Source organism: Manis pentadactyla, chromosome 7, assembly GCF_030020395.1.
Source record: "Manis pentadactyla isolate mManPen7 chromosome 7, mManPen7.hap1, whole genome shotgun sequence".
Classification (NCBI taxonomy): Eukaryota; Metazoa; Chordata; class Mammalia; order Pholidota; family Manidae; genus Manis; species Manis pentadactyla.
In genome coordinates, this window is record NC_080025.1 from 59,887,604 (window position 1) to 59,911,115 (window position 23,512).

Below are 23,512 nucleotides of genomic sequence, written 5' to 3' on the forward strand. Positions count from 1 at the left end.
TCCTCATCGGGGACATTGTGCGCTTTTTAGGTCAGCTCAGAAACTTTTAGTCATAAGCTAGCTGACAATATATGATCATATCATGGATTATTTTGACCTTTTCTGTATTCCATGTTTTGATTAGCTGGCTGTCCTACTCATATCTCATTTACAGACAAATTGTGAAAGGCTTGAATGGCAAGCCAAAAATATATGGAATACTGAAAAGGTCAGTGCGATTTAGCCCATAACCACAGTATTGAAAATATATGACAAGTCATTAACACTTTAATTCCCACAACAAGAACTATGGTAAAGATTTGAAATTATTCTAGTTAAAATATTCATGTTTCTTACTGAAGGCTGAGGTGACAAAGCTCAATTGGTTTCTTGACTCCTATTTTGTGATAACTTAATAAGTTAAAAGGAAATTATAATTGAATTAAACAAGGGAAAAGAAAAGGTAACAAGCTCTTTTGATTTGAGAGTCCATTGTAGAGGAAATAATATAATGACTTTTCTAAAAATTCTAATTATACATGAGTGAGACAGATACAGCTACAAAACCAATTCAACAGCCACCCCATGCTCTTTTTCTATCTACAGCATAGCTGTCAGTCAGATGGAAACTCCATTTATTTCCATGGAAATGAAGGCAGTGAGTTCAATTTCGCCACCACCCGGGATGTAGATCTTTCTACAGAGGATATTCAAGAGCAATGGTCAGAAGAATTTGAAAGCCAGCCTACAGGGTAAGTAATTGTTATCTCCCATGCTGTGGCACTTATATTTCTTCCACTGATGTATTTTAAATGGATATTATTATATAGCAAAAGCATACTTTAAAATCAATGATGATGATGATTCTTATCATAGAAGAACAAAAGGTTGTACTTATCCTAAACATTCTTTATTAAGCAATTATTTTTATTCAGATTAAAAATTTGTGATGTAAATGCCTTTTAATTTCAGTTGAATCACTTTATATTTCATCTTTGTTTATTCAACTTCTACTGTGAGAAAGTATTTTTTCAATACATATATAGCATCCAAAAATCTTTGCACTACTATTACATCAAGACTTCATGTTGCCTTCATGAAATCTGAGATTTATAGATGCTGTGATTATTTTCAGTGGAATGTGGTTTTGAGCTGGAAAAACTGCTTAGAGGTTAAAATGTATCTTTGAGGAATTTTAAATTTTTATTATTTCTTATTGAAGTATAGTTGATACATAATATTATATTGATTTTGATTTCAGGTGTACAACATAGTGATCAGACAATTAATATGTTACAAAATGCTCACAAAAGTGTGGTTACCATGTGTCACCATACAGTTATTACAATATTATTGACTATATTCCATATGCTGTACTTTTTATCCCTGTAACTTATTTATGTTATAATTGGAAGTTTGTACCTCTTTATTCCCTTCATCTATTTTGTACACCCCCCATCCCTTCCCTATGGCAATGACCAGTTTGTTCTTTGTATTTATGAGTCTATTTCTGTTCCCTTGTTTGTTCACTTGTTTTATTTTCTTAGATTCTACATATAAATGAAATCATATGGTATTTGTCTTTCTCTGTCTGATTTATTTCACTTAGTGTAATACCCTCTAGGTTTGTGGTCCATCCATGTTGTTGCATATGGCAAGATTTCATTCTTTTATATGGCTGATTAATATTCCATTGTGTATGTGTGTACCACATCCTCTTTATCAGTTCATCAGTTCAGTGGACATAAGGTTGCTTCCGTATATTGATTATTATAGATAATGCTGCAGTAAACATAAGGGTGCATATATCTTTGAATTAGTGATTTTGTATTGTTCAGGTAAATATCCAGAAATAGAATTGCTGGTCATATAATATTGCTATTTTTAAACTTTGAGGAACCTTCATCCTGTTTTCCATATTGGCTGCACTATTTATATTCCAACCAACAGTGTACAAGGGTTCCCTTTTCTCCACTTCCTTGCCAACACTTGCTATTTCTTCTCTTTTTAATACTAGCCATTCTGACTGGTGTGAGGTGATACCTCATTGTGGTTTTGAATTGCACTTCCCTGATGATTAATGATGTTGAGCATCTTTTCATGTGTCTATTGGCCACCTTTATGTCATCTTCGGAAAAATGTCTATTGAGTTCCTCTGCCCATTTTTTAATTGGATTATTTGCTTTTTGAGTGCTGAGTTGTATGATTTCTTTATATATTTTGGATATTCACCCCTTATTGGATGTGTGATTTACAAATATCTCCTCTCATTCAGTAAGTTGCGTTTTTGTTTTGTTGATGATTTCCCTCATTGTGCAGAAGCCTTTTAGTTCAATGTAGTTCTACTTGTTTATTTTTGTTTTTATTTCCCTTGCCTGGAGAGACAGTTTACTGCCAGTTTTCTTTGGAGATTTTTATGGTTTCAAGTCTTATATTTAGGTCTTTGATCCATGTCAAGCTTATTTTTGTGTAGGGTATAAAACTGGTCCAATTCCATTTTCTTTTTGCATGTACCTTTCCAGTTTTCCCAACACCATGTATTGAAGAGATTGTCTTTTTCTATTGTATATTCTTGTCTCTTCTGTCATAGATTAATTGACCATATCATTACGGGATTTTTTCTGGGCTCTCTGTTCTATTCCAGTGATCACTGTGTCTATTTTTGACCACTACAGCTGTAGTATAATTTGAAAACAGGGAACATGATACCTCCAGCTTTATTCTTCTTTCTTAGGATTGCTTTGGTTATTCACGGTCTTTTGTGGTTCCATACAAATCTAAGATTATTTGGTATTTTAGTAGGGATTGCATTGAATCTATAGATTGCTTAGAGTAGTATGGACATTTCCACAATATTAATTCCTCCAATCCATGAGCATGAAGTATCTTTCCATTTATTTGTATCATCTTTAATTTCTCTTTTCCAATGTCTTACAGTTTTCAGAGTATAAGCCTTTCACCTCCCTTATTCCTGGTATCTTATTCTTTTTGATGCAATTACAAATGGGATTGTTTTCTTAGTTTTTCTTTCTGCTAGTTCATTATTAGTACATGGAAATGCAACAGATTTCTATACATTGGTTTTGTATCCTACAACAATCAAGGTTGTTTTTTATGTTTGGTGGTTTTTAGGAATTTATCCATCTCCTTTGTATTTCTGTGGTGTTAGTTTTAACTTCTCCTCTACTAATTCATTTATTCTAATACTGTTTTGGTCAAATCTTTAGGTTTTCTATGTATAGTAGTATCATGTCATCTGCAAATAGTGACAATTTCACTTCTTCCTTACCAATTTGGATGCCTTTTATTTATTTTTCCTTTCTGATTGCTGTAGCTGGGACTTCCAGTACTATGTTGAATAACAATGGTGAGAGTGGACATCCTTTTCTTGTTCCTGATCCCATCTTCATCTTGTTTCAGCTTTTCACCATTGAATATGATGTTAGCTTTGAGTTTGTCCTGTATGGCCTTTATGTTATTGAGGTATATTCTCTCTGTACCCACATTGTGAGAATTTTTGTCATGAATGGAGATTGAGTTTTGTTAAGTGCTTTTTATAAATCTGTTGAGATGATCATATGATTTTTATGCTTCATTTTCTTAATGTGGTATATCATTTGATTGATTTGTAGATATTGGACCATCCTTACACCCCTGGAATTAATCCCACTTGATCATGATGTATAATCTTTTCAATATGTTGCTGATTTCAGTTTGGTAATATTTTGTTGAGGATATTTGAATTTATGTTCATTGGGGATATTGGCCTGTAATTTTCTTTTGTGTGTGTGTGTGTGGAATCTTTGTCTGGTTTTGTTATAAGGCTAATGCTTGCCTTATAAAATGAGTTTGGAAGTCTTCTTTACTATTCACTTTTTTAGAATAATTTAAGGAGGATAGGTATCAACTCTTCTTAAATGTTTGGTAGAATTTACCTGTGAAGCCATCTGATCCTGAACTTTTGTTCTTTGCAGTTTCAAAACCATTGATTAAATTACAAGACTTGTAATCTGTCTATTCAGATTTTCTTTCTCTCCGTGATTCAGTCTTGGAAGATTGTTTTTTGTTTGTTGGTTTTTAGGAATTTATCCATCTCCTTTGTATTTCTGTGGTGTTAATTTTAACTTCTCCTCTTTTGTTTCTAATTTGATTTATTTGGGTCCTCTCTCTTTTTTTCTTGATAGGTCTGGCTAAAGGTTTATCAATTTTGTTTATTTTTCCAAAAAAAGCTCTTAGTTTCATTAATTCTTTCTATTGTTTTTTATCTCTATTTCGTTTATTTCCATTGTGAAATGGAAATTTATTATTTCCTTCCTTTCACTGAGTTTGGGCCTTGCTTGTTCTTTTTCTACCTACTTTAGGTATAAAGTTAGATTATTTATTTGAGATATTTCTTCTTCCTTGTGGTAGGCCTGTATTGCTATAAACTTCCCTCTTAGAACTGCTTTCACTACCTCCCAAAGATTTTCAACCATTGTGTTTCTATTTTCATAACCTCCATTTTTTAATCTCCTCTTTGATATTTGTTGCCCACTGGTTGTTTAGTAGCATATTGTTTAGCTCTCACATGTTCCCGTTTTTTTCCAGTTTTTTTCCTGTAACTTCACAGTGAATGTGAAATAGCAATAATTTAGCTGTTAATTGAGAAACTTTTCCAGAAAACATTTGTAGACATGTCTCTCTGACCTCAGCAAATTAAATCAAAGCTGGCTAGGATTTCTAAGTGCCTGAGTAGCAAGAAAACCAATATTGCTCTCTTGGGCTCCCTACCTCCTGGGCAAGGAACTGCATTCAGACCTAATAAGACAGAAATCTGACCCTCAGACTGAGCTGACACTGCTGCTATGAACTTTTGATGATATAAGACCTAAAAGAAAGAAGGGGGTTTTCTGAGAGATGAAAGAGGTGAACATGAAGGCCACAGATAAAAATAAATTTTCTCTCTCCCCAAAAGAATAAAGGTAAGTGCCACTGAAGAGTTTGAGGAAATAGATAGAAAGGGATTTATATGTGCATCAGATTAGTGATACTGGAGATTAGACTTATATTTCTCTCTGCTTTAGTGGAACAGGGGCTGAGTATCACTGGGAAATTATCTGAGCCCCCAGGGGCTGTGGGTCTCACTGAGTCTTTCGGTTTTGAAAACTAGAGTTCTGGTGAAGCTGACCAGGCCCTGCTCTTCCTTGTGTCAGGGAGGTCGGACCTGTGGCACAGGCCAGGGAAGCCTGTGCAAAGGACATTAACACTTCAAGGAACCCCTCTCCTCAAGGCCTACCACCAACCTCTCTGAACCCAGCAGTGATACTCAGGCCCTTCTGTTCACAGTGTCCTTTCCCTCTGAGGTTCCCATCACTCTTGAAGCTCCATGCCAGTGTAGCTCTGGTGTCTCCTTGAAGGACCAGCAACTGCTGCTCTTCTTTTTCATGTCCAGGATCTCTCTAGGCCATGCTACTTTCCTTTGTAACCTTAAACTACACAGAGCTCATTCTACTCCTCTTCAGGCCAATGGGCTTTGATGAGGTCCAGAACTTTGACAATCCATGCAAAGCTTTATACCTATCTTCTTGAGCTAAAGGATCCATCACCAACATATCAGTTCTTTCTTTCTAACTCCTGATATGAAAGACCAATGCAAATATCTTTCCTGATTATGGAGCTTGATGTTCTATGAGAGGATCCCAAATTTTAAAGCAAGCACAAGACAGTTACTGACCTCCACTCCATCTCTCGCAATAACCCCGTCATGCAGTAGTGATGAGCCATCCTTTTCGCTGAGACCCACAGGCCCTGGGGGCTCAGATTATTTCCCAGTGATACTCAGCCCCTGTTCCGCTAAAGCAGAGAGAAATACAAGTCTAATCTCCAGTATCACCAATCTGATAAACATAAATCCCTTTCTATCTATTTCCTAAACTCTTCAGTGGCACTTACCTTTATTCTTTTGGGGAGAGATAAAATTTATTTTTACCTGTGGCCTTCATGTCTACCTCTTTCATCTCCCAGAAAACCCTCTTCTTTCTTTTAGGTCATTATATCATCAAAGTCTGTTGATAAAAGAATAAAAGAAATACTTTACTGCATATATTTGTGGTCCGTCCAGCTCTCTGATAGTAACATTAGAGAGAGTTTATACCAACACCTGGAAAACACCTTCATGAATTAAACTTAGATAGCAATTGATTTGATAGTAGAAGAAACCAGACATATTTTAGAAAATTAATGTACTGGTCCAGAGAAATAGCTGGTAAAATATATTCCAATTAACATATCACACATTCCATTTTCACAGAGCACTAATAATGTAAGAGAGTGTGTGGCTCAGACCCCAAAAATAAAGAACTAAAAGTATTTATGCTTGAAAAAAGAGCTAAAACTCAATTCAGATACATAGGAACTTCAGAGAAAATTCCTTTCACTCAGTGACTCAAGTGGTTTCAGTTATGTTCTCTGATCAGTTCTCAGTACTGAGGATATATCAGGATTTTGGCCACACTTAAGAGGCTGATACTTTCAGGCCACAGCATTGTCAGCATGTTTCTGGTGCAGTAACAAAGAATAATGTGTTTGACAAAAACACCTGTGCCATTCTAATGGATATATAATTAATTAATCTAAGTTCTAAACACAGTTTAATTATTCCAGCAACCATAGGTTTACTTCTGATTTTTACCCTAAGATATCAGGCCACACCCCACAGAATTATCTCATTTATGCTCTGATCTGGTAGCCCAGGTTATCAAAGTTGGCATATTTAACAGTTTTAAACGGATAATGAAAAGATCTGGTATTTTCTGTGTGGGGTAATAACAAAAATACTGGTTTATTCCATGGGAACAAGTGTGCCCTATCCTCACCCACCCACTCCCAAATATTGCTTGACTGGCATAGGAAAAAATGCTGTTCCAATAATTTTTCATCATAGCTTCAGGGAAAAAAATTCTTTAACAAAATGAAATTAATGTGAAATATTTTTACCTAGGGTAAGAACTGACAAAGAAAAGCAGATTAGAAATTTGGTAGTGAAGGTCTTGATGTGTTTTGTTTTTTTTAAGCCAGGACTACTGAATATTTGTCTCATTCTTCTCCTCAACTCCCACCACTGACAGAAAATTTATCATTATAAGCTAAATTATAATGTTATAATTTATGCCTGCTAAAATAGGAAGAAAACATAAGTGGTAAATCCTATTATATTCAAGAGTGACCAATTGCACTCACTGAACTCTGCCACTTTGAGTCAGAATTTTTTTTAAAACAGAAAAATTAAGCATTTTATTAAAAATCATAATAATAAAGAGAGAAATGTGGTATCCACATATAAATCAAGTATAAAAATCAAATGAGTATTCATATTTGAACTGACTGTTTATAGTTCATAATGCATGAACAAAACCGAAAGTTTCTGTGATGACTGCCCTTGTACTGTTCACCATGTAACTTATTCATTATGTAAGAATTTGTTCTCCATGTAAGAACTTGTTTGTTATGCCTCAGAAGATTGGAGACTGACGAAAATTAGGCTTGGGGGTGGATTAATGATTGTGCATTGAGCATTGACTCCCTATACAGAATTTTATTGTCGTTAACAACCATTTGATCAATAAATATGAGAGATGCCCTCACAAAAAAAAAAAAAAAAAAAGGACAGACTTCCAATGGTAAAATAAATAAGTAACCGGGATAAAAAACAGAAAAATTAAGTTATTAACATTAAGTTATTTGCATCTCCTTTAATTATATTTTTCTCCCATAATAATTACAAGACAGAAAAAAGAATATGCAGTCATCTCTAATAGTATCTTCAAAACATTTCATATGAGTGACCAGAAACAAAAGAAAGCCACCTTTCATTATGACTTTTTTGGAACCCACTTTGTCCAATATTCCTGTTTTCCTACCATTTGAATCAAACTATTTGATCTCAGATCACAAAGGTACAAGAGCTATTTGCCTTTCATATCACAAAGCTGTTCCAGACCCATGTTGGTAGGCTTATTTTTAAAGTGGGATTTTAAAGGTTTTCTTTCTTTTTCCTAAAGAATATACATCTGTTTCTTCAGCAGAGGGAAATTTAAATAGATAAACTGATAATTTATGTGCGTTTTCTGCAATTTGGCTTAACCTTACCAACGCATCATTTAATTAGCAACTAACATATCTCACCTAGCTGAGGCTCTCTTTCGGTGGGAGGGCTTTGTAGAAAAACACATTGCTATAATGGAATTTGTATTCTTGTATTTCATCCCAAATGCAAACATTGTATTTTACTATTCAACTATGCTTTTTAAAAAAAAAAATCTGTTTTATTGCTGTAACCAGAATGTTCATGTTAAAGAGAAACTCCACAAATGTAATTAATGAATGTTAGAATATTGAGTAAAGACAGAATGCTCCAGTCTTACCCACCTGCCCTGAATCCCTGGAAATTATAGGAAATGAGCAAATAAATTTATTATGACAGTACAAAACAAGAAAGTGTCCCCTATTGGGTCAGGAATTATGAAGGTTATACAAAAGAAGAGAGAAAGAGAGAGAAGAAAGGATCTGATGGAAGGAGGAAACTATAGCCTAAAACACTCGTTGAATAAGACACTATAAAAGGTGTCTCAGCACTGCTCCAGGACACAGATGCTGGACAAAGATCAGAATGGGGCTCTGATGTACTTCTGTAGGGACTGCCCATAAGTGAGTCCTCACCACACCCACTTCCAAATAGAGACTTCTGCCCCAAGGAACAAGCAATGAATGAGGGTAGTTGGAATGGAGAAGTAAGGCAATGCCAGATGACTATAAAACCTCCAGGGAAATGAAGAGCCCCCATGGTAGTCCCAACCCAAGGGTATATCTGCCCCACTGATAGGCATTTTTGCACCAAAAATAAGAGATAATAGCTGATACAAACTTAAGTTAGTGATCTAGAATCATCAAATCACAGGAAATCAACTAGATAAAAAAAAAATCAAACTAAAGAACTAAGAGCTGAGAAAATAAAAATAGCAGAGTAAACAAATTGAGATTTTATAAGTATAATAAATGTACTCAGAGGGATGAGAGAGCCTAATGCATTTGTGAAATTAAAACACAGTTTTTGAGGAAAATAGTAAAGATAGGAGAAATGAAAATATAATTGTTACATTGTCCACCTGAATATCAGCATAGAGAGATAGAAAAACAAATCAATGAGCTGAAAATTTGAGTATTAAAAACTATCCAATACAGGATCAAAAACTTATCTGACACTTATCCAAAACTTAATGAATGGATAAAGAAAAACAAGACCCATCTATATGCTGCTTACAAGAGACCCATTTCATACCTAAAGACACAGACTGAGAATCAATAAGGTGGAAAAGTTATTCCATGCAAATGGAAACAAAAAGAAAACTAGAGTAGCAATATTCATATTAGAAAAAATAGATTTTAAAACAAGGAGTGTAACAAAAGACAAAGAAGGTTATTACATAATGATAAAGGAGTCAATCCAAGAAAAGGATTTAACATTTGTACATATTAATGCACCAACATAGGAGTACCTAGATATATAAAGCAAATACTAAGATACAAAGGGAGAAATTGATAGCAATACAATAATAGTAGGAGCCTTAAATACCCTACTTATGTCAGTAGATAAATCATCCAGACAGAAAATCAATAAGGAAACATTAGACTTAACACATTACCCCACAGATGGACTTAATAGATACATACAGAATGTTTCATCCAAAACTACAGAATATACAGTCTTTCAAGTGCATACTGATCATGTTAGGCCAGAAAACAAGTCTCAATAAATTCAAGAAGACTGAAATCATATCTATTATTTTTTCTGACCACAATTGTGTGAAATTAGAAATCACTTACAAGAAGAAAACTGGAAAAACACAAACACATGGAGACTAAATGTGTTACTAAATAACCAATGGGTCAACAAAGAAATCAAAGAGGAAATAAAAAAAAATACCTTGAGACAAATGAAAATGGAAACAACTTTCCAAAATCTGTGGGATGCAGAATAATCAGTTTTAAGAGGGGAGTTCATAGTGATGCAGGCCTACCTCAAAGAACTAGAAAAAGGACAAAGCCTAAAGTAAGTAGAAGGAAGGCAATAATAAAATCAGAGTGAAAATTAATGAAACAGAGACTAAAAAAAAATAGAAAGATCGGTGAAACTACAAACTGGTTCTTTGAAAAGATAAAATCATTAAACCTCTACTTGGACTCATTAAGAAAAAAAAGGAAGCACAAATAAATAAAATCAGAAATGAAAGAGAAGTTAAAACTAACACCACTAAAGGATCATAAGAAACTGCCATGAACAATTATACGCCAACAAACTGGAAAACCTAGAAGAAATGGGTAAACTCCTAGAAACACACAGTCTTCCAAGACTGAATCTTAAAGAAATAGAAAATCTGAATAGATTGATTACAAGTAGAAATATTGAATTAGTAAGTTTAAAACTAAAAAAAAAGGAAATTCGAGGGTCAGACAGCAACCCAGGTGAATTTTACTAAACATTTAAAGAAGAGCTCATACCTATCCTTCTCAAATTATTCCAAAAAATTAAAGAAGGAGAGGTACTTCCAAACTCATTTTACAAGATAAGCATTACCCTGATACCAAAACCAAAGATACCACACACAAAAGAAAATCACAGGACAATATCCTTGATGAACATAGATGCAAAATTCCTCAATGAAATATTTCTAAACTGAAATCAACAATACATGAAAGGATCATACATCATGATCAAGTGTGATTTATTCCAGCGGTGCAAAGATGGTAAAACCTGCAAATCAAAGTGTTACATCACATTAAGAAAATGAAGCTTAAAAATCATATGATCATTTCAATAGATGCCGAAAAAGCATTCAGTGAAATTCAACATCATTTTTATAAAAACTCTCAGTAAAGTTGGTATAGAAAGAGCAAACCTCAACATGATAGAGGCCATATATGACAAACCCAAAGCTAACTTTATACTCAGTGGTGAAAAGCTTTTCCACTATGATCAGGAACAAGAAGATGCTCACTCTCACCTATTTTATTCAAAATACTATTTGAAGTCCTAGTGTGATGTATTTTTCATGTACAGCAATAATAGTATTATACACAGCAGTAACAGTAGCATAACTCCATTTGAGTTCCCAGACCTGATTCCAATGTGTACAAGTGTGTGAGAGGGGGTCTTCCCACACATAACACCAAGCAATTCTTGAACATGGTGTCAGAGAACTCAACTAAGTTCTGATGCTGTCTGCTCAGAGACAGCACCCAGGTTAAGGTCTCCATCTTACAAGACTGCCCCCATCCCCCACTCACTCCAGACCCTGGTGCAAGGCCCAGGCTGTTACCTGTGCTTCTGACCTACCAGCGACAGATTGGAGGTTACGTCAACCTCCCCCTTAGGTTCGATTAATTTGCTAGAGTGGCTCACAGAACTCAGGAAAACACTTATGTTTACTAGTTTAATAAAGGATACCATAGCAGATACATCTTAACAGCCAGATGAAGAGAGACATAGGGCAAGGTCCCAAATAAAGGAGCATCTATCCTCATGGAGCTTGGCACCTGGCTCTATGGCACATGGAGGTATTTTGGTTCCTTAAGTATAGAAGCTCTCTCTGAATGAGAAGCAAGACCCAAGATAACAATAAGCTCTTCTCAGGGGTTTTTGGGGGGGCTTCATTGATAGTCATGATTGACTAAATTGTTGGCCATTGGTTGATTCAACCTCTAGCCAATTGTGTGTGGGGGGGTCCAAAAGTCTCTAATTAACATTATAAGACACCCATTTTACCTTTAAGACTGCAGTGTTTTGAGGTACTGTGGATGTATATTTTGAGGTACATGGGAAATGTATATTTGGTCACCTGGATGACCAAATATGTATTTCTTATAATTCATTATACCATACCTAGCCACAGCAATTAGGCAAGATAAAGAAATAAAAGTCATCCAAATTGGGAAAGAAGAAGTAATACTGTCACTATTTGCAGATGACATGGTACTATACATAGAAAACCATAAACACTCAACCAAAAAATGATTATAACTAATAAATGAATTTGTAAAGTCATAGGATACAAAATCAACATACAGAAATTGGTTACTATACACTAATAATGAGCTATAAGAAACAGAATAGGAAAGTAATCCCATCTATAATTGCATCAAAAAGAATAAAATGCCTAGGAATAAATTTAACCAAGGAGGTAAAAGACCTGTGCTCTTAAAACTGTAAGACATTAGTGAAATAAATTAAAGAAAAAAGAAAAAATGGAAAGTTTATTGTGCTCATGGACTGGAAGTGCTCATGGAAATTGTTAAAATGTCCATTCTACACAAAGCAGTCTACAGATTCAATGTAACCCCTGTCAGAATACCAGTGACATTTTTCATGAACTAGGACAGAGAATCCAGAAATTTTAGAGAATCACAGAAGATGCAGAATAGCCAATTCAATCTTGAGAAGGAAGAACAAAGTTGGTGGTATCACAAGCATGCATTTCAAAGTACACTAGAAAGCAATACTAATCAGAACAGTATGGCACTGGCACAAAAAAATAGATCAATGGACTAGAAGGGAACCCAGAAATAAACCCACACATGTATGATCAGTTAATCTATGACAAAGAAGGCAAGAATATACAATGGAGAAAAGACAGTCTCTTCAATAAATGATGTTGGAAAAGCTACATGCAGAAGAATAAAAGTGGCCTGCTATCTTACACTATATACAAAACTTTATTCAAAATGGATTAAAGACTTGACTTTAAGACCTGAGAGTATAAAACTCCTAGAACACAGGCAGTAAGCTCTTTGACACTGGTTTTAACAGTACTTTTTGGATCAGTCTTCTGAGGCAAGGGCAACAAAAGCTAAAATAAACAGATGGGATTACATCAAACTAGTAAGTTTTTGCACAGCACAGGAACCCATGAACAAAACAAAAAGGCAGCCTGCTGAATGGGAGAAGATATCTACAAATCATCATCCAAAAAGGGGTGAATATCAAAAATATATAAAGAACTTACACAACTTAATATTTTTAAAAAAACCAAACAACCCAATTAAAAAATAAGCAGAGGACTTGAATAGACATTTTTCCAAAGAAGACATACAGATGGCCAATAAGCACAAGAAGAGTTGATCAACATCACTAATCAGTGAAATGCAGATCAAAACCACAATGAGATACCCCCTCACACCTGTCAGATTGGCCATTATCAAAAAGACCAAAAATAGAACATGTTGATAAGGTTATGGAGAAAAGAGAACCCTTGTACAGTGTTGGTGGACATGTAAACTAATGTAGCCACTATGGAAAACAGTGTGGAGTTTCTTCAAAAAATAACAAATAAAGCTACCATATTATCAATTACATTTCTGGCTCTTTATCTGAAGAAAATGAAAACATATATTCAGAAATATATGCACCCGTATGTTCATTGCAACAGTATTTACAATAGCCAAGATATGGAAGCAACCTACATGTCCATCAACAGTTGCATGCATAAAGAAGATATGGGGGGGGGGGTGTATCATTCGGCCTATCATTCAGCCGTAAAAACAAATGAAGTTTTGCCATTTGCAACAATATGGATGACCTTGAAGGTATTATCCTAAGTGTAGTAAGACAGAGAAAGGTAAATACCATATGATTTTACTTATAAGGAATCTAAAATCAAAAGAAATGAAAACAGAAACAGACTCATAGATGCAGGAAACAAACTTTTGGTTACCAGAATGGGGATAGGATGGAGGGTTGGTGAGATAGATAACGGGGATTAACAGGTACAGACTTCCAGCTATAAAATAAATAATTCATGGGCATGTAATGTATTACACAGAGAATATAGTCAATCATATTGTAATAACTTTGTGTGGTGACAGATGGTAACTAGACTTAGCATCTGGATTATTTCATAATGTATAAAAAATCCATGACTCTATAGCATCTTACTATATTGATGGACAGTGACTGTAATGGGGTTTGCAGTGGGGACTTGATAATGGGGGGAATCTAGTGACCACAATGTTGCTCATGTAGTTGTATATTAATGATACCAAAAATTTTTTTAAATACACCTTTAAAATAAATAAAACAGATCACTATGATGTACACCTGAAACTAATAGGATACTGTATGTCAATTATCCTTCAATTAAAAAAATAACTTTTCAGATATACAGTGTTCAGAAAGTTTACTACCCCTAGCCCTCTCTGAAATAAGTATTCCTGGAAATTAAACCAAGAGGAATATGATTGATTCAAGAAAGAGTAGTGAGCAAGGAAAAATGCAAAGCTTGTAGTTCTGTCTAAATAAGTACTGATTATTACTGAAAACTTTTAACTCAGATGATCTCAACATGAGAGATGCAGAGAGAGACTGAGAAGAAGAGAAGGAGAATAAGGAAGTGCCACCAAAGTTCTTAGCTTGCTTGGAGGAGGATATAGATCTTGGGTGACTCTTAATGTTAATAGAAAACTTTAAGTGTAAATGTGTGTGTTGAAAAAATTAAATTAGCCATATGTACTCTACATAACTTCTAAAGCATTATGTTAACAGAACAAAGAGAACCAGTTCCGCAAATGCCAGTAAAGTGACAAAAAGTAAAAATTTTAAAAAGGGTAAGTCAAAAACAAAATATTTGGCAGGAACCAATGTAAACATATTGTTAGTACAATAAATGTCAGTGACATACTCATTTATTAAATGAGATATTCCCAGTTTTTAAATATCAGCTACATATTTGCTGCTTATAAGAGAACCAAACTAGACTAACACAAGAAGTTCTAAGTCAAAGAAGAAAAATACAGGTAAGTGAAACAAAAGAAGCAAAAAGTCTTATTAAAAATAGATATTCACAGAGGAGCTAAACAGACACTTCTCCAAAGAAGAAATTCAGATGGCCAACAGGCACATGAAAAGATGCTCCATATCACTCCCTAATCATCAGAGAAATGCAAATTAAAACCACAATGAGATATCACCTCACACCAGTAAGGATCGCCACCATCCAAAAGACAAACAACAACAAATGTTGGCGAGGTTGTGGAGAAAGGGGAACCCTCCTACACTGCTCCTAGGAATTTACCCCAAGAATGCAGGAGCCCAGTATGAAAAAGACATATGCACCCCTATGTTTATCACAACACTATTTACAATAGCCAAGAAATGGAAGCAACCTAAGTGTCCATCAGTAGATGAATGGATAAAAAAGATGTGGTCCATATACACAATGGAATATTATTCAGCCATAAGAAGAAAACAAATGCTACCATTTGCAACAACATGGATGGAGCTAGAGGGTATTATGCTCAGTGAAATAAGCCAGGCAGAGAAAGACAAGTACCAAATGATTTCACTCATTTGTGGAGTATAAGAACAAAGAAAAAATTGAAGGAACAAAACAGCAGCAGACTCACAGAACCCAAGAATGGACTAACAGTTACCAAAGAGAAAGGGGTTGGGGAGGGTGGGTGGGAAGGGAGGGAGAAGGGGGAAAAGGGGGCATTACAATTAGCACACGTAATGTAGTGGGTGGGGGGGGGACACAGGAAAGGCAGTATATACAGAGAAGACAAGTAATGATTCTATAGCATCTTACTACACTGATGGACAGTGACTGTAATGGGGCATGTGAGGGGGACCTGATAATATGGGGAGTCTAGTAACCATAATGTTGTTCAAGTAATTGTACATTAATAATATCAAAATAAAAATAAAAAATAAAATAAAATAAATACACTGTAAAAAAGTAGGTATTCAAATCAGATAAAATAGAATTCAAATTTAAGAATTAAAAGAGGTAAAAAGGGATATTTATACGACAATATGTGGAGAGTGCTTTGCACAATGCATGGCACATAAATGATCAAAAAACTTAAAAATTAGTTGTTATTCCAACTGTAATTACTATCAGTTAATGGGATATGACCAAAGGGGTGCCCAAAGGAAAAAAATTACATTAGTTAATGAGATATAAAGAAACACAAAAAAAGTTGAATAGGCCAATGAAACCTAAATTGGATTCTCTAAATAAATCAATGAAATGTCATTAAGAAAAAAAGGCATTAGTTAAAATGATACTTGGATACATTTTAAAACCATAGAAGTGCTAAAATGGATCAAAGTAAGCTTGTTGCAAGCTGTAAAAGACACATACTATTCTCGTTTTTGTTTGCTTTTGAGCTGGGTTCTAACATTGCTTTCTATTTAAGTAAATTGAAAATATTCTATTTTTTAAAATACAAACAGTAAACTTTCAAATAATAGTAAATAAGCTCTATATGATCTGGTATGCTAAAATTGTTCTAGGACTCTTTCCTAGACATTTTAAGCCTTTCTGTAATTTGCAGCACATTGCTTTTGGCACTTCCATTCCCGAGTGGTTGATGCAGGCGCACCTCATCTTGCACTTCACATTGCTCTTCTCAGACACTCGTGTGTTTTTTTTTCAAATTCAAGGTTTGTGGCAACCCTGCATAAAGCAAGGCTGTTGGTGCCATTTTTCTAACAACATTTGCTCACTTCATGTCTCTGTGTCCCATTTTGGTAATTCTCACAATATTTCAAGCTTTTTCATCATTATGATATTTGTTAGGGTAATCTGTGATCAGTGGTCTTTGATGTTACTGTAGTAATTGTTTGGGGTCACCGTGAACTGTGCCCATAAAAAACATCAAACTAATTTATTAATGTGTGCGTTGTGATTGCTCCACTGACTGGCCAGTATTCCACCTCTCTCCCTCTCCTTAGCCTCCCTATTCCCTGAGACACAACTCTGTTGAAATTAGGCCAGTTAGTAACCCTATAGTGGCCTCGAATTGTTCAAATGAAAGGAAGAGTTGCACTCTTTCACTTTAACTCAAAGCTAGAGATGATTAAGCTTCACGGAGAAGGCATGTCAAAAGCCAAGATAAGCTGAACGGTAGGCTTCTTGCACTAAACAGTTAGCCAAGTTGTGAATCCAAAGGAAAAGTTCTTGAAAGAATCTAATGTGCTACTCCAGTGAACACAGATGATAAAAAATAAAAGAAAAACAGCCTTATTGCCTTATTGCTAATATGGGGAAAGTTTTAGTGGTCTGGATAAAATATCAAACCAGCCACAGCATTCCCTTAAGCCAAAGGCTAATCCAGAGTAAGGCCCTAACTGTTCAGTTCTATGAAGGCTGAGATAAGTGAGGAAGCTGCAGAAGAAAAATTTGAAGCTAGCTGAGGTTGGTTCATGAAGTTTAAGGAAAGAAGCATCTCCAGAACATAAAAGTACAGATGAACCAGCAGGGTCCAAGGTAGTAGCCACAGCAAGTTACCCAGAAGATCTGGCTAAGATCATTAATCAGGCTGGCTACACCAAACAACAGATTCTCAATGTAGATGAAACAGCCTTCTATTGGAAGAAAGGCCATTTAGGACTTTTGTAGCTACAGAGGAGAAGTTAATGTCTGGCTTCAAAGCTTTAAATGACAGAGTGACTATCTTGTTAGGGGCTAAGGCAGGTGGTGACTGTAATGGCATTGAAGCCAATGTTCATTGACCATTGTGAAAGTCCAAGTGCCCTTAAGAATGATGCTTAATCTACTCTGCCTGTGCTCTATAAATGGAACAACAAAGCCCAGATGACTAAGCATCTGTTTACAACATGGCTTACTGAATATTTTTAGCCCACTGTTGAGCACTACTGGTTAGAAAAAAGATTCCTTTCAAAATATGACTGCTCATTGACAGTGTACCTGGTCACCCAAGAACTCTGATGGAGATGTACAATGAGATGAATGCTGTTTTCATGCCTCCTAACACAACATCCATTTTGCAGCCCACATACCAAGGAGTCATTTTGACTTTCAAATTTTAGTATTTAAGAAATACATTTTGTAAAGCTGCTATAGATCGTGATTCCTCTGATGGATCTGGTAAAAGTCAATTGAAAACCTCTGGAAAGGATTCACCATTCTAGATGCCATTAAGAACATTCATGATTCTTGAGAAGAGGTAAAAATATCAGCATTAACAGGAGTTTTTAAGAAGTTGATTTCAACCCTCATGGATGACTGCACAGGAGCTTTAAGACCTCAGTGGAGGGAGTAACTGCAAACATAGTGGAAATAGCAAGAGAACTAGAATTCCAAGGGGAGCCTGAAAATGTGCCCGAATTGCTACATCTCATGATAAAACTTGATGAGAAGATGTGTCTTATAGAAGAGCAAAACAAGCAGTTTCTTGAGATGGAATCTATACTGTTGAGGATGCTGTGAAGATTGTTGAAATGACAACAAAGAATTCAGAATATTACATAAACTTAGTTGACAAAGCAGTAGCAGAGTTTGAGAGCACTGACTCCAATTTTGAAAAAGTTCTACTGTGGGTAAAATGCTATCACACAGCATTGCATGCTTCATAGAAATCATTCATGAAATGAAGAGTCCATCAATGCAGAGACTTCTTTGGTGCCTTGTTTTAAGAAACTGCCATGGCCACCCCAACTTTCAGCAACCACCACCCTGATCAGTCATCAGCCATCAACATCAAGGCAAGACCCTCCACCACCAAAAAAGATTGCAACTCTCTGAAAGCTCAAGTTATAGTTGGCATTATTTAGAAATAAAATGTTTTTTAATTAAGGTATGTACTTTTTTTTAGACATAATGGTATTGGGCACTTAATAGACTACAGCATAGTGTAAACATAAATTTTATATACACTGGCAAATTGAAAAATTCATTTGACTCACTTTATTGTGATATTCACTTTACTGCCATGGTCTGCAACTGAACCTGCAATATTGCCAAAGTATGCACGTAGCCCTTCCCCCTCTCCAAACCAGCTGTCTATGTGAGCACCCAGAATACTGCAACTGACTCCCTATCCTGGAGAGGACCTTCTCTGCTGAGGTCACAGAAAAAAAAAGAAAAGAAAAGATTGCAGTCTGAATCCTTCCAAAGTGATTTAATTTCTGACAGCTTAGCTCATTAACCAATGATAGGATCTTTCTGTGGAAGGTATCAGAGGTTTTTGGCACTGAAATGTTCAGATGCCCACTTTTCCAATCTGTCTTTGTTTTCCATAGTCCTTCCTCAGTAGTTCAGTGTTGGCCATAGATGTCCTCTAGGAGTTTATGTGAAGGAAGAGCAGAACCCTGACACCTCAAGTATCATACCTTGGGGTTATCTGTACCCTAGACTGCATCTAGGGGAATTAAGTAATTGAGAATTCAGTTCCTTAGGCCAATAAAGTATGCTAAGTAATAATTTTACTATTTATTGTATTTTGAAATCCAAAAATAGAATAATGGTTAAGTATAATTTGGCATAAATATGAATAAAATACTATGAGGCCTGTATATAAAGAGTTAATAACCTAGAAAATGTATACATCACTGATGTAAGTGAAAAAAAGCATAATACAAAGCCATCTGTATAATATTATCACTGTTATTTGGAAATATGAATATATAAATATTATATATAAATAAATAGTAAAATATTACTTGTATTTGTATATGGGATAGTGTGTTTATGGGTGATGTTTTCTATTCTTTGCATTTTCCAATTTTTTAATGATGAGAATATTGCTATTATAATAGAAAGTAATTAAATAGAATTTCTTTTTATAAACTTAAAAAAATATTTCCGACTGTACTTCTCTAGAATGACTTAAGCAAGTGTCCGTTCCCAGATCACACCCATCACTTCTGTGAAGTGTCTTTCTCTAATTAAAAAATAAAAATAAAAAGCAACCAGTAAACTACATCCTCCATATGATGGAATACCCAGAAAGCCAACTCTCCAGCAAGACCCAGAAAAGATGCTACAAGGCAAACAGGACTTATCCTGGGATCAAACTTGCCCTCTCATATTTGGCCATCTTACCTTTTTAGTGGTCAGAGAGAGTTTATCTCTGGACTGCCATCCTGACTATTTCTGGTTCCCTCCAACTTCCAGTCCTAATAATCCTGCTCTACCATCATTCATACCCTGTTAATTTAACTGCTTTATAAATTAGTGCTGAAGGTGTGCTGTCAAGAAATACATTTAAAAACAACTCATCTGTGATTAAAGAAAAAAAAATGGAGCACAGACAATTGTTTCCTCAGGTCAGCATGACGTAGTCTCTGCTAGATAATTTACTATAAAGAGATCCAAATGCAAAGTATTAGTTAATATATTTTAGTGGCATTGCTTGCAATGTCGGTCATACCTACAACTGACTCAAAATGTCTTTCTTTTTTCTTCTGTAAAAAGTGTGACTTGTGAAATTGGGAGAGTATTTTATCACATCTGCTATTTTCTTAAATTTCTTTCCAACAGTTTAATTCTCATCACAGAAGGATCCACCTAATGATGGTATATAAACTTTCCAGTGAGTCTGTGGAGCAAGTTGCCATGGGTTTCTTTCCTCTGAGACTGACTTCCATTATATCTCTAGTCAAACCCTAATTCTTACTCAAAATGTCTTTCTTCAAATGTAATGCTATCCTGTGGAGCAAAACCAAGAAAAAGACAGTGTAAACTCAACAAGATAATACTCTGTTGGCATCCTTGTTACAGGGAAATAGTACCAAATAATCTTTTATATAACCATCGAAACCAAAACTGCATATAGACCAACAAGAGCAATCTCCTTTATGGGCCCTGTAAGTTAATGCTTTTAATAAAAATAGGCTTTAAAATTATTTAGAAGTCTTCAGAACAGTTTGAGCATCTTCTTGTTACCTTCTATAAATTCTTCCCTCTGTCCAACCCAGAAGAATGATGTTACCTCTGACTTAGAATACTTTTCACAAAATGCTTCTAGAGCTAAAGAGAGATTTTATTTAAACCTGTATTTCAGGGTAAGTGAATTGAAGATAGATTGAAACTCTGTGTTAACACTGTACTGTATTTTTTTAAACAGGTATGTTCATTTTTATTAAAGCAAAACCCACTTGACCATTTAGATAACACAAATAATAAATTTAGGGCCTCAGTAGTAGTCTAAATCTGAAACAGTACAAAGACCCACAGATAGATGAAGTACATTTTATCTTTCACCTAAGTATTGCCTCTCTTGCTTAAAAACTGCTTAAGCAATAACATTTTGCATATTTTACTGCAACTTTTCCCAATATTGTTGCTCTGCTAGTTCTTGGATGAAAAAAGAAAGATAACACTCATTATAATTTAGAAATTCATATGAATTGCCACTTTGGCTTATTTTAAAACAAAAATATCACTGTGTTTTACAGGAGGAGAAAAGGAAACACTTATTGAACTCTGTAATGTCCAAGGCAATACATTATTTTCTCTAAACATCCTCTAAGCTAGTTCATATTTCTGTCTTAAGGGTGAGAAAGCTGAGTGCTTTCCACTATTCTGAAACCAATATTCTTTATTAATGTTGTTCCAGCAAGAGTGTAAATAAACATAATGTATGAAATAAAAATCTAAAACAAAATTGAATGTGAGTAAAAGATAGGGAAACCAGTTGAAGAAAAGAATTTTTGAAATGCAGTGTCTGCAAGGAAGCCTTCAAATAGAGCTCATCCTTTACCTGCCCCTAACTGTCATGCTAGAGGGAAAAACCTATAAATGCAGTGAAGGTGGAGAAGCCTTCAGTCAAAGTATGTACCTTGCTAGATCTCACAGGACTCATGCTGGAGATAAACCTCATGAATATAAATGAATGTGGAATATGACAGATCCCTTATTAAATAGCAGAGAATTCATCCCACATAGAGACCTTATGGATGTAATGAATTTATTCAACTTCAGAGAATTTGTGGTATATTAAAAACCCTATGAATCTGGTAAATGTGGAATCTTTTAACAGGCTTTATTCAATATCTTTGCTCAAAACTAAAGTAAACAACTTCAGGTGGCTTAATATATTTTGGAAAATATAATAAAAAGTTTTCATGGACATGTGAAATGTTCCATTTCCTTTAGAGCCTTTTTGCCAATATTTTTAGGAAAAAATCTGATTAAAATATAATAAGACTTCTGTGGTCTATGTTCATATTCTTAATATTGTCATCAACCTGTAATGAGATGTTTTCATTCTGAATTATAATACATATAAAATGAATGCCTTTCTTCTTTTTTCCTGAAAATTTTTTATTATCTCAAAGCAGATGCATAGTAAAACCCAAAAGTTCTCCCATGTTAATCTCATCCCTCACTGTTAAAATGTAGTCATATATTCTGACATACATTCATTCAGAAATTTTCCTATGACTACACACACACACACACACACACACACACACACACACACACACACAAACCCACCAGTCACATTTTATATACTATACTACAACTTGATTTTTTTAAAACTTAACAACATGTTATGACTGTATCTTCTAGTCAGTAAATATAAATCATTATTTCAAAAAGGCAATGTACCAGTTTATCTAATTGAACCCCTGTTGATAGACAAAGAATACTGTAGTAAAAATGTTTGAATACCTGTTAAAATATTTCTGAAAGATAAATAAATCCCTAAAAGAAAAAAGGAAAATTATAAAACCAGCCATGTACATATACATATACATATATATACACACCCATACATATGTGTAATTTTCATTTTGATAGTTGCTGCCAAATTACCCTTCAAAGAATATCCTTCTTTCTCTAAGCTTACAATGGGAGTCTTTTTTAAATTTTAGCTTTATTGAGATATTTTTGACATATACAAGTGTAAGTTATTTAAAGTGTACCTTGTGGTGATAATGATATATATATACTTTGTGAAAGAGTTGCCCTATCTACAGTATAGCACAATGAAGACAAGTAGTGACTCTGTAGCATCTTACTACGTTGATGGACAGTGACTGTAATGGGGTATGTGGTGGGGACTTGATAATGGGGGGAATCTAGTAACCACAGTGTTGCTCATGTGATTGTATATTAATGATACCAAAACATAAAAAAGAGTTACCCTATCTAGTTGTTGAATACATCCATCACTTCAAATATTTATCTTTCTTTTTTTTTTTTGGTAAGAACATTTAAGTTCTACTCCTTCATATCATTCTTTCTTTTTTCTTTTTGTTAAGGTATCATTGATATACACTCTTATGAAGGTTTCACAAGAAAAACAATGTGGTTATTACATTCACCCTTATTATCGAGTCCCCCCCATACCCCAGTGCAGTCACTGTCCATCAGTATAGTAAGATGCCACAGAGTCACTACTTGTCTTCTCTGAGCTACACTGTCTTCCCCGAGACCCCACACACACCATTCATACCATTCTTTAAAGTATTAAAGTATGAGATGATGAAGACATAATTAATTTATTATCAGAGCATCCCAAAACAGCTAAAAGGAAGAATCATCAGCTTTCCAGCTACGGAATTTCTTTAAATTATTTTTGCTTACAAAATATTTCTCTCTTTTGACACAAAAAGTATGTAGTCATATTTTTTAAATGTAATTTAATATTATTTAATATTTATAGCCTTGAAGGAACAAAGTCACCTTAAGGCCTTTTTTTGATTGTTAAACTTTTTTTCCTGTGTTCTAACTTCACCCCACTCTATTAT

At 34.7% G+C, this 23,512-nt stretch overlaps 1 protein-coding gene across 2 annotated transcripts in view; it reads left to right on the forward strand.

Annotated features, from left to right (window-relative positions):
* RELN (reelin) overlaps positions 1-23,512 on the forward strand; it is a 482,819-nt gene that overhangs the window by 293,573 nt on the left and 165,734 nt on the right. For both annotated transcript variants that reach the window (XM_057504425.1, XM_036892412.2), the window contains exon 11: positions 586-731. In XM_057504425.1, the coding sequence (XP_057360408.1) occupies positions 586-731 (146 nt within the window). The remainder of the gene's footprint in view (positions 1-585; positions 732-23,512) is intronic.